The following is a 17,889-nucleotide window of genomic DNA, read 5'->3' on the forward strand; positions in this document are numbered from 1 at the left end:
TTTCATTTCATGGTTTGTAGTTTCTTACAATAATACGGTTAATTCAAAAATCTTTCACTGATCAATTTTAAAAGATTACAAACCTATACATGTCAATGATTTAATACTTTTTCCTTTTCACAGTTTAGTTTTAAATAAACACTTTTTGGTACAATGAATTTCATTCTGGATTTTTTAAAATGTAATAGACAAAATTAATTTTGATTGTTTAAAAATTGCAAGCGAACTATTATTTAATCAGAAAAATGTAGTTCATGCAACAAAAAAGAACTCTAAAAACCGAATTGTTGCAATATCGAGTCTAATGTACATTAAAATTGAAAATAATGATCAGATCATACATAATACATCCGAAATAGAATCAGGAATAAGATGAAAGCAGATTATTTTTTTTATATCAGCGTTGGAATTTAAATGTTCGTATTGATTCAATCATAACGGTGATGTCTTTCATTTATCTCAGTGATTGAACTTTTTGAATTATCAGGAAAATAACATAATCTTAAAATAAACTTTTGTAATTTTACCACCCGCTGTTCTATTTCTACGAATATAAAATTCCGAAAACTTCAAAGTCTTTATTCAAAGTCCTTTTACACCCAATTCCTTTATTCAATGAATGGTCCTTCAACGTATCCTAAGACGGCAGTTACATAAAAAAAAATATTTTCAATGTAGAAAAAAATGAATATATGAATCAAATTTGCATCACTAGGCAGTCTTTGAATAATGATAAAAAGATTAATATTCTTTACGAACAATGGCTATCTTTCAGACGAAACTTTTGAAAGGGCAGAACCTTTAAACAGAATTTCACTGATGAAATCCTGTAAATATAATGCAAGTTTTATAAAAAAATATTTGAATTGAACTTTTATTACTCAATAGTTATTAAAATATAAAGCTTCAGCATATGAATAAGAATAAAAAATTTTTTACAAACTCATATTGAGTGTAACATATAACATTAGAAAATGCTGCTTTTATTTAAAAATTATTCATCGTATTTTCAGATACCAGATATTTTCTTTTAATAAAGCTTGCACGAACCTTTCCGTTGATATATCAATAATGAAATTAATCAGGATTCATGTGTTGATTTGTTTCCATTAATATAAATTGAGAAATGATAAACGTATTGAAATTTATTTATAGCGATAAATAATTGCTAAATATTTGTTATGAACCATTGAGCAATTTAAAAACATCGAAATGTTTTAATACGTTAAATTCTAAGTCTATTTGGCGTTCTTTTCACTTAGCCTACGATATTCTATTTCTTTGATATGCTGACAACCAGAGATCTATGTAAAGTTGCAATAACACTGCTTACAGTTGAGTAAATTATTTTTTTTTTTTGTCTTCATAATAAAATTTATTACAAGAATATAATGTTTAAATGTATATCGTTAGATAACAATGAATAACACAACCTGAACGAAAATTGTATTACCAATCAACAGTGACTGATGTGGCTCAAACGAAAAACACTAATTCATAAGTAACTGACGAAATACGAAATGAAAGTGTATATTATCAGTTGCTGGTAACTGACGGAGTCCGAACGAAAAGTGCAGCGTTAGTCGTTGGTGTCCACATATGAAGTTAAACATGTTAACTTAAAAATGAATTTATTTTTAAAAATTTTCTTTTATAATATCTAAAATTTTAATAAACAAGGTTTCATTTTTTTAATTATTCGTCATAATGCTGAAACGCATATAATATCTAAACTGAAAAAAAACGCATTAACATATGCTTATTTTCATCAGTACGATCTTTTATTTATTTCCGGAACATATAGAATTTATTAAAAATAAAATTTATTAACGTAAATTAAAATAAATTTTTTCGTGCAGAAAAAACGTACACTACAAATTAAAATCTCTTATTACAGATATACAAATTCTGGAATCGTGAGCAAAATTTGTTAAAAGCCATCCAATGAAAAATGGGATATTAGACTAGATTATAAGAAACTCTTTGAATCTATGATTAACGTTCAATGAAACTACGAAACTTAGTCTATGATTAACGTTCCGTTTTGAAGCTGGATGAGATGATTTCGGGGTGCACTTCATTATTCAGAACATTGATCAGATGATGAGGACCACAATTGTTCCACTGAGTTCCCAATTCACATTCCACACCAACGAGAGGATGTCTGCTTAGTTTATTAAGCATGTATCTGCCCAGTATTTACTATAGATATCTAGTGAAAAAGGGTTCGAACCCGTCAACTTCCACTAATGAAGCTACGAGTCTACCACCAGATCAACGCTGAATTAATAAACTTCCTTGAAAAAAGGAGTACTTTAAAAAAAAAACCCTCCATGGCCAAAAATAGTTATAAGTAACAACTAGAAATATTGTTTGAATCGCTCTGTCATCTGTATTATCAAAACATCCAATAAAAACAGAAAATCAGTTTATGAAAAGTTATAGATAGGAAATAGATGTAAAATCTATTAGAAATAATACAAAATTAATTAAAAACATCTGACATATCATCTTAGGAATTAACAATTCGAATTTTCAAAAACAGAGGTATCAAGTAACACAAACTACCAGATTTTAAATAGCCGAACAAAAGATTTCGGACAAAGTCTACATTTTAACGAAATCTTCCCAACATCTGCAATGATTGACGAGTTTTAATGTATTAATGGTCCTGTACAGAATGTAATAGAAATGAAAGAAATGTACAAAAGATGCCTTTATGAAGAAATCTTTATTTGAAATACAGAATTAAGTTGGGTTTTTTTTTTTTTTCCTTCGGAGAACTAATGCAGATAAGTCTCTGTATTTAAACATTCTTTTAAAAAAATTTGAAAGCAAAACTAAAATTTCTTGTATTAATTAAAATATTAAGATGAATTGCCGTAGATTATTTGAGATTTCTAAGTAATTCTGTAATTTAATCAAGTGTTCCAACGATTGAAGGATAAATTAAGAAGGGAAAAAAAAACGAAAATAAATGCCCTACAAATCATCCATCCTTTAAAGGATTCTAAAGGTCAAAAGAAGTCTCACTATCACAAAGAAATTGGCCATTTCTTCAGTCGCATGGTAGAATCAGGATATGTCAATTTTTTCAATATACACATGAAATAATATCAATGTTTACAGTTGCTAAATTGAATGGTCGAATACTTCTTTAAAACGAAATGCTAGTACAAAAAATTCGTATAGTTTTCACTTGTACCATATAATAAACTGCACTTTTAAACATATAGATTTAGAAACTTCTAGATCTTAACTAATTTGATAATGACTAAATTAGAAATATTGTTTGACATACACATTTTCAAAGGAACCTCAAAGGTTTTCTCTGATATTAATAATCCTTAGCTTTTAATTTTTTTCTCATAGTGGCATTCGCAAAGCTTTGATCTATCACCATATTCCGAAATACCTATCAGAATGTGACGGTTGATTAGAACAGAACTGTGGCGATCAATTAACGTGGGCGAAACGTCTGCATACATTTAGTTTTGACAGAAATATCAATAAGAAAAATTCTAAAATTAAAGATCTTACATGTACCTTTAAGAGAAAAATAATAAATTGAAAACTCAATTAACTCTGTCATTTTACATTTGATGGATTTAAATAAAAATTAAAAAATAAATTAATTTCTTAACGTCTTAGCACGTGTGGCAGGCTATTAAATTAGTTTCAACAATCTCTCCCTCTCTCTCAAAGTAATAAGGGGGGGGGGGATTTTTCTTCGTTAAGCGCATTTACGGTTTACTCCCTATTTGCATCAAATTATATGTAAATTTGCATTCCATAGATTTTTGAGAAATTCAGAATCGGAATATCAAGTTATATTGACTCTTATATATCATACATTTTTTAGTTCATGTACGTATATTATATTTAATAGATTATTTTTTAAAAAATGGATCCTTGCAAATGTTTCAAGTGCTGGATTTTATTAAAAATAATTTCGAATAAGTATATGCGAAAATAAAAATAAAAACCTTTTTATTTTCCAAGTAAAGATATAAAGTTTGGACTAGGAAGAGTTGAATGATGATAAAATGTAAAAAATGTGTGCTCTCAATTTAAAGAAATCCCACGTGTGTATATAAAGTATTGAAAAAGTATATTTAAAAAGTATTTAAAAAATGTATAAGAATAGTAAATTTTTGACATTAAAAAAAGTGAAAACTCCTATTAAACCTTATGTCATTGCCAAAATTTAATATTATATAATTACGATAAATGCAACACGTATTTTACTATAGCAAAAAAAATACCGTTTGAGAAATGATTAGTGTAATCAAAATATAACATATTTGTCGAGGAACTTTAAATCTTAAATATCGTGCTTGGAAATTCTTATTTACATTTTTTATAGCTAGCTAGATCATTTAAATAGATTGATTGAATCATATTAAGCCGATTATAAAACCTTTCAATTTTACAACCGTGTAGCAAAATGTAATCTTTTTTCAATCTGCTGAGTATAAAAAAAATGCATTAACTAGTTTTGACAATTTTCAGCTAAAATTGTATATTTGATCTTACTTCATCGTATTATAATAAGTCTCTTTGTCAGCGATTAAAACTAATATTGAAAACTAAATTCTTAACTTTCATATTAGCAAAAAAAAAAAGAAAGAAAGAAAGAAAAAGAAAAAGAAAAAAAGAAAAGAAGAAAGAATTCGTAGCGGTGTTCCATTTCCATCAATTTCTTTTTTTAACCATTTTTTTTTTTTTGTTGTGCATTGAATTTTTATATGAAGTTTATGAAAAAAATTAATATGAAAAGCATTAAAATTAAAGAAAAATCACCTCAATTAGAAAAATAATTATACTAGTTGAGAGTATAATAATTGTCAATAAATATAATAATTAGCATTTTCAATAATGGTTTGTAACTAATTTTTCATTTTTCGTATTTATTGATATCTTTTTAAATAGTTTATCTCAGAAAGGCACAAGACATTTTTATTTAAAATACAGTTTTGCTCTATCTAAACAAAAGATTGAATGAAATAAAATAAATATGTGCTGCACATTTTATTTTTAAATTTCTACTTTCTTATTTATCTAGAATATCTCATTTAATCTTTAATTTTCCCTAACCACTGGAACAATTTATTTAAATAATTTAATATTACTATCATTTAGATTTTCACATCTTTAAAACTATTTAAGACATGCAGAATACTAATTTTAATCCAGAATTGAATATGTGGATTCTGGATACATATATAGGTATTTTTTCTTAACACGAAAACATATATAGGTATTTTTTCTTAACACGAATACCTATTCTATATTTAAAGAAATTGACAACCAATCTCAGTCTTCTGATCAAAATGAAAACGACTGATCCGTTCAATAAGTATGAGCAGATATCAGTTGCAGCAAACGATATAAAAAGTATCCAATTTTTAATCTAAAAGTCGGATCATGAATATTTATGACCAGGAAGTAGGTGTTGCATAATTAGAAACCTTGATAAAAATCGAAAAAAAAAATCGTAGCTGAACTGAAAAAAAAGAGTGGTAGTATTAACAGTTAGTAGTAGTGTTAAGTGGTAGTATTAAAAAAACAATGTCCATTCAGAATTTTTTCACAAAACCATACGAAAATTGTAAAAAAAAAAAGTCTATGAATGAATAAAATTTTTGAAATTTACAAGTTTGGAAAAAAAAGACTTTAGCACATTTTTACATTTAATAATCTTTATTATTTCCAGTTTTTGGAATGTGTCCGAAGCAAATTGGCATGTTCAGATGTGTTTTTTAATGTCAAAGATGTGTTTAATTCTGGATTGTTAAAGATGAACCGAGTCATTTCGACTTTTTGCACATTCGAATTAAAATACAGCCGTTATTAGAAGAATGAGAATTCCTTTTTCTGGCTATGCTCGCTACAGAACTTGAGATAGTTTAGGACTAGGTACCATCAATGAATAGATCGGCAGGTAATTTTTTTTAAACTTTATGCATAAAATTAATTTCAAGTTTGCAATAGAGGACATAGGGCGTGGTTAATGGACTCCATGTTTCCACCCAATATTTAGTAAAAATGGTTAATTTTATTATATTCTAAAACCTTCGAATCTTTGATAATACAGCGATTATATTATATATAGGAATAACTACGCGATAATTAGTTACTCATTGTAAACTTTCTTTTCCAAAATAATAATGCAATTATTTTTAAATATATAGTATATTTGCTGTTATTTTAAAAAGGGGCAGTTCATCTTTTTTTGTGTCTTGCCTAACATTTTATAACCGAGAAAATTAATCTTAAAAATTCTTTTTTTTTAAAAAAAAATTGCAACATGTAATATGTATTTAAACTTGCATATGAAAGGCGATGCGTGCAACATATGTTAGCATTTTAATAAAGGCAAATACTTCATATTCAATCCAACACTTCAACATAGACTAATTTTAAAATAGGAGTCGAACTGACTCCACGCTACTAATAAATAGTGTATGGCTAACAATATCATTACAGGGTAAATTTTTTTAAACAATCTTTTTCTTGCATCAAATAGGACATAATCATTATACGTATTAGCGAGATTTTTTTATCGAAATATGAAAATTTCCAATGGTAACCTTACCATTAGAAATCCATTGTATGTTAATTTTAGATATTTTCACTATATAATACAGCATCATAAAAATTAAAGAAGATTTGAACCTCTAATCTGAAACCTCGTAACATGATAATGTTTTAAGTCTTATTCCATTTATTATTTTATTTCGGAATTTATCCTCAACTGTATTACAATGATAACGTGAACGCAAAAGATGCATTTGATTTCTGCTGTAACTCGCGTGAATTCCAGTAATTAAAACAATAAAAAGTTTTGATATAAAAATACAAAACTATTTTAATTTATTAAACCTTGGTGTTCGTATATAGTATTTGTGAAGGGTTTTTTTTTTATTATTATTAATATATATTTTAAAGCAATCGTGGAAAACGTTAAAAACTTTTATTCATTTTTAATTAAAAATCGAAATAAAATTTTTAAAATCTCTTCTTAATGAGCACTTACTACTTAAAAAAATATCTATATGCCAAACTTGGGATCCGGGGATCAAACAGTCGTTTAAAATCATATAGAACAATTCGTTCGATACGAATTGTATGTCGAGTTGTTTTGAACCTTTTTTTTTTTTTATTAAGTTCGTCGCATGATACAATTTACAGATAATATATAAGCCTACAAACATTATCCTGCAATTATTTATCCTCTTGTTATCATATACAATTTCCAATCCCTGAATGAACACCGAAAATTACTTTCAATTGATTTCGCTGGAATTTGCTGGGGTGAAAATGAAAAGGTTTGGTCAAATGGACATGCTGCATCGAGCAAAAGAAATAGAAATTCAATTGCAACTACAGTGTTACATAACTTGTTAACAACCTCCTTTACTTTCCGAAATAATTTTCTGATGCGTGAAATTAGTGACCTACTACGCACTACTACTCGTGAAAGCTCAAAGGTTCTGTGAATATCACCCGCAAATTGTTTGCAACAGAGTCTAACAACTAGGCTGAAACACCAATTCCGTACAGACGAAACTTAGGTTTACTTTCCGATTTGTTATTATCTTCGGTCGTAATGAAATGTTTTGTTTCTAAAATTTAAAAATATACAGACTGATAAAAAGTGTTACACCATTCTGTTTCGACATTAAAAAAAACATGTTAAATAATGTATGTGTTAATGCATGCATGCGTTAAATAATGCATGCTAAATATTGCAATGTATTAAAAAAATTGGCAGTTACGAATTATTTGAAATCCTTGGTTGTTATTAACATCTATAACAATTTTGGGTCATTACATAAATTTCCAGTTTTAATATATAATTCGTATTCGTGTTTTAAATTCTTAATTCATTTATAAGAAAAATAATTCCAGAACAATTCTATTTAGCATCTCGATTTTAATATTTATTTTTATAAAATTTAGAATAGTTTTTGCCATTATGGTTGCTATTGCTAAATTTAGCTACAAAAGAGGGGGGAAATTCATCTTTGAAGTTACATAAAATTATAGAATATTATATAAAATATGAAAAGGATTAAATAACCATTTGAAGTTAGAAATCTATGAAAGATTAGAAGCAGTTGAATTGAAAAGACTACGCTATTTCAAAAAAAAGTAGTTCCTGTGCATAATTTAAAAGTTTAAACCAAGTTTTATTCATTTTATTTTTTCCTTTCAATAGAAATTGAATTCTTTGCAACAGTTTGAATTAATGTGTTTCGATTTTAATCCATATATAAATATTCATTCTCATAATTCTTGACTTGTAATTTAAAAAAAATAATAATAATAAATTTAGATGCGGTTTTTCAAAAACTTATAAGAATTACTTAAATTGTATTAACTCAGATATTTCAATTTAGTATATTACTAATTTTAATATTGCTTATTTTAATTTAACATATTACTAATTTTATTATTACTTAATTTAATAGAACACTAATTTTCAATTTAATATGTTAATTTTTTTAATGTAAAGTTATGTTCATTCACATGGCACTTGAATTATAATCATAATTTATTTTTTAAACGTTAAAATATTTATAATTTTACAGATAAATAATTTAAATAATTATTATCTTAAAATATCAAAAGTTATATTACTTGTACTAACTCAACGAAACCACATTTATATTGGAGATTAAAGAGAGTAGCTGATAATTTATTAAACGTCAACAAAAGTTCGCCATTTTAAAATGGAAAAGAAATAGAAAGAAAGTATTAAGTTATGGAATGCATAAGTAGATAGTCCAACGCTTTTAATAACTCGATTCGGTATTTTTGGCACTACGTATGTCCAATTTTCTAGCGACACCATAAATATTATTAAATGTTAATGAAACTTTCTTTTACCAATAGATTTATTAAAATGTTGCTCTTGTGAAAATCGTTACTTATCAATTGTGCAAGATGTTAAAATGTTTTATTTCCAATTATTTTATAGTAATTAGCATTCTGGTTCTTTTATATGATTGAAAATGAATGAATGTAGAATAAATTTCTAGAAATACTGAGTAATTTTTTTTATGATGTCAATAATTATAATTAATATTTATCACTATTTAAGTTTCGTTTTCAATCATTTTTTACTTAAAAATTAAATTATAATTCAGGTATTAGGTGAATGAATATTTTTGGTTAAAAAAAGAGTAACATATTAATTGAAACTATTTATAAGTTATTAATTTAAATATTTTTAATAATTAAAAAATTTATATTTATAATTATTTTTCTTTTGGGAATTAAATTATAATTCGAGTATTAATAGAAAAAACATTAATTTTTGCATCAAAAATGAATAATATATTAATTGAAAGTATCGATCAATTTATAGTTTAAATAATTTTGAACATTAAAAAACATTTAAATCTGTAATTATTTTTCATTCAAAAATTAGCTGAATAATCATTTATTTTTGCATTGAAAAATGAAAAGCATTTATTTGGAACAAAAACGAAAAAAAGTCCAGAACAGACCTCTCGTCTTACGGACGAATTCTTATGCTCTATCGAGTGTTCTGTCAAGAAGCTCAATAACGGTTGTAAATTAATAGTATACAAGCTATGCTGAATGTTTGATAGTCATTCGCGGAATTGGCTGGCTATTCCGCTTTAAAATTTTAATGAACGAATTTCATCCTTAAGGTTTACCGCCATCATACAAAATCCCATCCTGAATTCAATTTTCCAACCTATGGCCTCTCCTTGTAAAACCTTCCACAACATCGCCGGTTAAAAAATAATCATTTGTACAACTAATGACCATTCGCATTCCACTACATACAAATACGAATACATTGTGAAGAAAACTTTTGATAGATATGTCCTTGAGCGTAGTATAAAACATGACACTGATATTTAGGGGATCCTGTCATGCGTAAACATCCTCTCAATCACCGACATGTTAATCCGAAATAAAAATATAATTAAACATGAAAATGGCAAGTTAAGAGCTTTACTTTTGTGTAATATTTCACATAAAGCGAAAATAATCAAAGAAAAAAACTTGGAAAAAAGTTTTACCACAGTTTTTGTTTGTTCACAAGAAAATGTTTTGATATGTAATTTGAGGTCGTTTCGTTCAACAACAACAAAAAAAAAGGGGAAAAAAAAGAAAACGTTTTAATACTTACAAGATTATAATGAAGCTTACTAGGGCGTAACAAAAATGAATAAAAATAAAGTTGTTCCATTTTAATTTTACTTTCAGATTACTTTCTGAATGGAGTTAATTTTTCAAAACAAAACAAAAAAATACAGCTCAGATATAATGCAGATTTTAAAAAAAAGTGCGAGTACAAACATGAAATTATATCTCTTCAAACATAATTTGTTTAAATAAAGTAACCATTTATCATTTACTTATGTACCTTTTTTTTCTTTATCATTCCTGAAAAATTTAAAGGAACCTTATTAACGTTAAATATACAAAATAAACAATCATTTTTAAAGCTTTAAACTTACAAGCAGGTTTTCTTTAACTTTTATATGCAGATAGTTTAATTTTTTTGCATACAAAAACTTTTTCTAAAATTCCTCGAAAACAGATTATTAAAAAAGCGTGTTCATTGATATCTTTGTTAACTATTCAAATGCGGGGAAAAGCAAATATAACAAATTTCTATAAATATCTGAATTTGAATGTTTTCAAAAAAAATTCAATCAAATCAATAATATTAATTATTATACATTAAAAACTTTCCTATTTCTTTATAAAAGGTCAAATTCAAAGTAACTTCAAAAGATTTCGCAAATAGCTTAAATTATACGAAAATATACATTAGATGTATATTATTAAACACTAGCCAATGTAACCGCAGCTCCACCTGCGTTTATTTGCTCTTAAAAAAAAGTAAAAATGCATATAATGTTACGTCATGCAGTTTTTTTTTTATTATTATTATTTCTTATATTCAACTCGTTTAAAAGTTTAAGAATCTTTACCTCTAATTTAATTAATAATTAATATTAAAGATTCCGGATAAACAAGCGCTCTTAGTCTCATCGTTTATCACATACTATAAAACTCTTTGAATTGCTGCAAATATTTGACCGTAGGAGAAATAGTACATTAATAAATGATATAGGAAACTTTAAGAGATTAAATTTTAATTTTCAAAATATTGATTTTAAAAGATAATTAATAGGTTATTATATCTTAAAAATTCAATATTTTTTGATATATTGCTTAATGCTTAATATAGGTAGATTTCTTAATATTAATAGCTATTTAAAATAGAATTCCAATAATTACAAAATTGAGATAATTACAATGAGATATGTTAAAGTAAATTTTCATAAATCATAATGTAACATGCACTCAAAAAAATTACCACCACGCAAAGAAAAAAAAACCCCGATATTTTTGATTTCGTACAGATTTTGTAACTATATCCGCAATCATATGCTTTAAGAGTGGTGATATGCAATTATTCATTACTGTTCAATCAGATATTCACAATCCAATATTTGAATATTGAGCCCTGGTGTTATGTCTGCAATGATTAATGGGAAAATGTCTGAATTGTAGATACTACAAAGGTAAAAAGAAGCCACAAATCTGCAATTTGGAAAAACAAGAAAAAAGTACTCATCTGTTGATACGTTTAAATAAAATGACTATACAATCGGCACGATAAAATATATAATAATTCCATAAAAACTGTGAAATTTATAGAGTGAAATAAGAAAATCTTATTCTTTGAGTTCAAACTAAAAAAATAGCTATGAAGAAAGCTTACAGTATGCCAAATGAGACACTAGAAATCCCAGAGTGATGAAATGAGAAAAATCAGACAAACGGTAAAAGTATTAAAAATTTTATAAAACAGCATTTTATGATAAATTACTACTTTCGTATATGAAAACGTCCTAAGAAATAAAAGTAAACGATAAAATGTCCGAAAGAAAAAAAAAACGTTTGAGAACTCGATTGGGAGAAATGTGATTAAACAGTCGAATGGGTTTAATATTCCAACAGAAAGCAAAACGCTGTTTTAAATTCTGTTTAAATTTATTGTAAAAAATTAATTAAAATTAGAAAAATAATCGTATCGGAAGGAAATTTCTGTTACTTTAAAGTACATGGAATAATCTTACCAATTTTCATGGTAACACATAAATATTAAGCCATGTTAAGATATAAAAAAATTAGTAAAATTAATTTTTGTACAATGGTATGTTTCGAAGTTGTGGTGGAAAAACGTAAAAACCCATTCCCATTTCAACTCGTTTAGATTATTGTAGGGACTCTTCAATAGTTCAGTAAATCCTTCCAGGTGCTAAACGAACAGCTTGTGTGAACATATTTTGTTCGATTCTGTCAAAGGATGTGAAATTGTATAAGGTTCAGTTTTATATAGAAATTACTCCATAACCGCAGTACATAGAAAAAGGCTTTTTTCACCTTTATGAATTGCATCTTTTTACTTGTTTAGAGTACAATGTGATAAAGCAGGAAAAATAGCCAGCAAAAAATTTAGTTGCATCATTTTAACCGGATTTCCATGCAAACTAGCAAGTTATCTGTGAGAAATCAACAAAGAAGGTTGCAGGACTGGTGAGAAATTTTCTAACAATGCCGAGATAACTGCCTTAGAAAAGTAAAACGATGACATAATTCGGGAATATTATATAATAGAAGGAAAAGTTACATTACATATTAACCTTTTTAAGAATGGAATAAAGAAATAATTCGAACTAAACCTAGACGACTAGGTTTCTTAAAAATATTGTCTAGGTTCTAAATATATTTTTGATTTTTAATTAGATAACAAATGAACAAAATCTTGTGATTCTGTTTCGAAATGTTGGGGAGAGAAAATTAACAGTATTTTATTTATAAAAATTATTTCGATTTTGCAATACATGCTAGTTTTACCAATTAGGTTACGTAAACAACTACGAATAACAAAAATCTAAATCGAACATTGCTTTCCGATGGTCATCTTTTAATTGACGTATTATATTTCCCTTATTAGCCTAAAATAAAGAATTTGTCATAAACATGATCTATGTAAAAAATTCTATAATTATAAATATACACATCTCCAGGGGAAAAAAACTACAAAAATAAAATGATTTTGCCATGAAATTGTTTTTAAAATATTTCAGGGCTTCTCCATTCATGTTACAAAAGTTGCTTTTGCTTTTGTTTAATTTTTGAGTTGCGTATCACGTAATAGATATTATAATAAAAGAACAGATGTCTTATCTTCATCGAACTGACACACTGTAACGTTTATTGAGTCAGGGACCTGGATTATCACTTCAGTCAATTTTAGCCAAATTTACATCCCGTTAACAAAACTAGGACTATTTATAAGCCGATTTCATATTTTTGAATCGCAATCACAAGACAAAGATAATGTCCGACCTTTCATTTCTCTTTCTACATCAGCTTGAGGACACGTGACCGATGGATTTTATATTCATCAGATCCACTTTTGTGGAATCGGCTTTTGAACCTGAAACCTTACGCTTCAGCTGCACTTAAAATCAATGTTAGCATGGCTTATGCCAATAGAACGACAGAGATATGCGATTCTTACTAGCATATGTATAACTTTTTAAGCTACTTATTACAGTATTTTTAAAATGTCAAAGGCTGTTCCCTAAAAAAATATTGCTGTGTATGGAATATTGAAAATTATCGATAATCATTACAAATTGTTCGATGAGGCTCACATATAATTAAAGGAAAAACTGTCTGGAGCGAGTGCAACAAATCCTATATTATGTCAAAGGAACAAAAAAAAGAACGTTACGAAAAATATTCAAAAGCACTGTTTTATGTATTTTCAGACTATTACAAAAAATAAGAGTATTTCAGATATGACTGAAATGAAGATAATTAATCATCAACTATAACTAAATACAAACAAGGAATAATCAAAGCCAATCATTGTCTCGAAAGCTACCTTTGTTAACACTTATTTTTCTGTCTTTTTAGAGTAAGTAGATGATCAGCCATTTAAAAAGACAGACATTTGAAAATCATAAAAACACTTCGCATAAAATGTACAATCTAGCTGTGGGACTATTCTTTTCAAATAGTAGATCAATTTAAACCTAGAATTTTAAGTAAAAATCGCTGTTGTCAACATTAGAAAAGCCTGTGAAAAATTTCCAAGGAAATAAATTCCGTTCCTTAAAATGCATTTTAATGAATGGGATGCCTTTTATCTTTATCATTTTAATGCCCTTTATCGGTGGATACAAATAAGGATGATACATTTAAAATCATAGCTTCCGTGATTTTTAAAAAACAATTTGTGCACTATAATGTTAGAAGTTCCTTCTAATCGTACTCTTAAAAAAAAATCAAGAAATCCTTCCCTCTATAAAAAAAAATGCAGGATTCTAAACAATACAAAGAAAAATTTATTTTTATTTTTGGGACCTGTACTAGATTTTTAGTAGCGTTGAAGCATGCAAAGTAGCTCAAGTAGCATAACGAGTTCAAAAGGTTCTAAGCTTCTTAAAAAAAGAAAGGAAAGAATTAATTCGCATGCTTGTGTGTTAAAATCCTTTAATACAAATCGAATTATCAACACTACAATGCTCTTTAATTCACTTTTATAATCTATTGTTTGTTATTTAATTTCAAATTTATTCATATTTTAAAAAGATTCATGCTTCACTATTCACATTTTAAATATGTAATTTGAATATCAAAGCTTCAGAAAATCGATCAACTATTCAAAAGATTTTTCGGGTCACAGAACTTGGGTAAAGAATAAAGAAATCATTGATGCGGATTGCGGTTTAATCCAATGCAAAGATGGGTTTCGTAAATAATGCTTAAAACAATAACAATACTATTTACTTTCTCAGATGTGCAAATAATGTTCATAATATAAGTACCGTACTGTAGTAACTTTTAAAGTTGACAGGTGAAAGGATTGTGCACTAACAACTATCGTCGTTTCAGGTTAGTTTAAATGGAATCTGTATAATTTAACAATTGACAAAGTGACCATATCTCGATAAATTATCATATATGTGATGCTAGAAACAGAATGACATCTTTAATAAGGTTTCCTTAATCATTCTAGGTCAAAAGAATTTTAAAACAATGAAAGTGAATGCAGAATGACTGCTTAGATCTGACGTTTAGCATCAATACAAAAGATTCAAAATCCTAAATGCCAGATAATAAAAACCTAAATTAGTATCAATAATAAAAAGATATAAAAATTCTCAACAAATACAATCAAATGCATTTTTAATAAATAGTTGAAAATAGAAATCATATGGAAAAACAGAATAAATTTTTCTTTTTATATATTTAGTTACAAAATAAATTTTTCAAACAGTTCAAGGTCAACAAATTTTTTCATGAAAATGGTATTAATATAGTTTTATAACTGGCTACTTATTGTGAATAAGTCCGGAAATGGAATCGATAGTTTCGCACAAATTTATTCATACAACTGATTAAGGCGCAATTAGACTCTATTGTATTTGCAAGAAACAAGTCAAATTTTTATAGAAAGAAATATAAACCGCAAAATGTCATCTACATAAAAAACCTACTTGGATTTATTTTCAATTCAGAAACCATAAAGTATATTCAGAAAGTATTCTAGTTTCATATCTCGTAATGAATTTGCATTCTTTAATAATGACATGCGTCTTTCTCTCAATACATTCACAATGACAACGATAAAGTATGTTTTTACAAACCGCATGCCGTTCTTCTATTCATAATTAATTAGATATAAATTATCCTGCATCCGTTGCAAAACAGCATTGTGAAAATAGGGCTATTGAGACTTATCAGCTTAAAATTATTATTTTCATCAGCAAATAATGAAAGAAAAAATTACTGTTTCTCTATCCAGAAATCGTCTCTTAATCCAGAATTATGAAACGTGAAAAAAGCAAATTAGAATTTTAAATAAATATAAGAAGAAAACTCTCAATATATTTTCTTATGTTCTTATATTTCTTCTTATGTTCTTATATTTCTTCTCATGTATGTCAAGCAATAAACAAGCTATAACATAACTGAATATATTTAACACTTAATTTGTCGAAATTATTTAAAATAGTTTGGTTAAATAATGATTACTCTTTCAGGGATTATACAGTATTGACGCTAAAATCAAGTAGAAGAAAAAAATTACCTCGAAAAGAATCTTTAAATGCTTATTTATCACACTATGTTTACTTAATTTAAATTAAAACATTTTTAATGTATCACAACAGGCAGAGAAGTTGAACAGCAAAATCATCTTTTAAATAATGAGGAAAAATTTCAAGATTCCTTTACTATGATAAATAAACAGTTGCAGGATTGGATTCTTGTTACTCGTAAAATCTCTAAGAAAACAAAGTATGTGAAACATATTATTGCTTTTATGAACAAGTAAATTTAAATGTGTTCACGCAAAAATCTGAATTCTTATTTTTATATGGAGGGAATAAAATTTTCTTAGAATTTCGGCCTCTTCAATTGTTAGAAACAAACAAAAAAAAATCGGATTGTTAAAATCAGTCTTAACTATATGCATATAATATTTTTCATTCGAACTGTAATTTTAGAAAGATCAAACCGCAAATATACAACTAGTTTCATTCAAAATAAGAAGTCTATTACTTTAATTATACACCAGAAGCACTACTCAAAAACACTCATTATATTCCAATTCAGATTCTAACAAATCATTCTAGAGTTTCTGTTATTGCAATGCAAATAGGTAAACTACCAATATTGAACTAAAAATTTTTATTTGACAGACAGAATTAATATCATTTTTATTTCATTTCGCTGAGCGAGATGAAACGATCAACATTACTCTTTATTCTGACTCAATTCTCTCATCGCAGTGCTGCCCTTTGTTTTTGTGCAACAAGCATTTACAAATATCATACATTTCTTGCAAGTAAATATATCTTTTGTAATTCTGTTTTGAAATACATGATGCAAAAAATTCGAAAAATGGTTCTAATACGAGTGATTTAATATTCGGAAGCAGACAAATTTAATAGAAAAAAATCCTTGGAATACCTCCACTTCGTTGCACAATAAAGAACAGTAATAATTACTCTAAACATTAGAATAATTAAATTCTGTGTCTTACCTTTAGATTTGTGTGCAGAAATGAAGGACAGAATACAAATCAACAAGATGAGCAATCTTCCAGAAACCCAAAAACTTCCAGCAGGAACTAACTTCATGCCTTTGACACACGTTCTACACAATAATATCCCCCACACTAACCACTTAACTGGGAATGAAGATTCTCCAACTTAAACAAAAATAGATGATCCGTCAGCAGGTGGTTACTTCTTTTTATAATTCACAGAACTTAGCCATAAACAAAAGAGATGTATCGCAGAATTCACAACAAAAATAAGACAGATTGGCGGGAAGTTTTTTTTGACATATCTGATCGCAAAATGGTTTTAAAAAAAGAAGGCTTTTTTCCTCAAAGCCTTCTGTAAATGCCGATTCCAGTTGAAATGATCGTGAAACAGGTAAGTGCAGCATAAAACCTAGCGGCGACCTCAAGTGAAACTTCTGAGACTCAAAAGTTTATTTCGCCTTTTGTGACATCATTGCCGTGACGTCACGAACATTTGCGGCGGGCTTTCTGATTTTTGTTTTTGTGGCAGGCAGACGGCGTTAAGTTTCATTAGCAGTTCATTCAGGCGAAATAAGTTTTTGAGAGAAAACGCAATCTTTTTTCTTTTTAATTGATTAATAAATGGCATTCCCCTCTTTACAATTTCAGTAATTGGAACACTTTTAAATAATTACAATTAAATAACATGGGATTGGGTGTACTGCCACTTTTAAACAAACTTCCGCATGTTTATATCAAATGCATTAAAATAACAT

At 27.1% G+C, this 17,889-nt stretch overlaps 1 protein-coding gene across 1 annotated transcript in view; it reads right to left on the reverse strand.

The window, feature by feature from the left end:
* Nucleotides 1–17,542, reverse strand: part of LOC129958731 (dual oxidase-like) — a 184,571-nt gene extending 167,029 nt beyond the window's left edge. Inside the window, exon 1 of the mRNA XM_056071388.1 lies at nucleotides 17,129–17,542. Coding sequence (XP_055927363.1) covers nucleotides 17,129–17,225 — 97 coding nt within the window. The 5' untranslated portion in view covers nucleotides 17,226–17,542. The remainder of the gene's footprint in view (nucleotides 1–17,128) is intronic.
* Nucleotides 17,543–17,889: the final 347 nt, after the last annotated feature.

Source organism: Argiope bruennichi, chromosome 2, assembly GCF_947563725.1.
Source record: "Argiope bruennichi chromosome 2, qqArgBrue1.1, whole genome shotgun sequence".
Taxonomy (NCBI): Eukaryota; Metazoa; Arthropoda; class Arachnida; order Araneae; family Araneidae; genus Argiope; species Argiope bruennichi.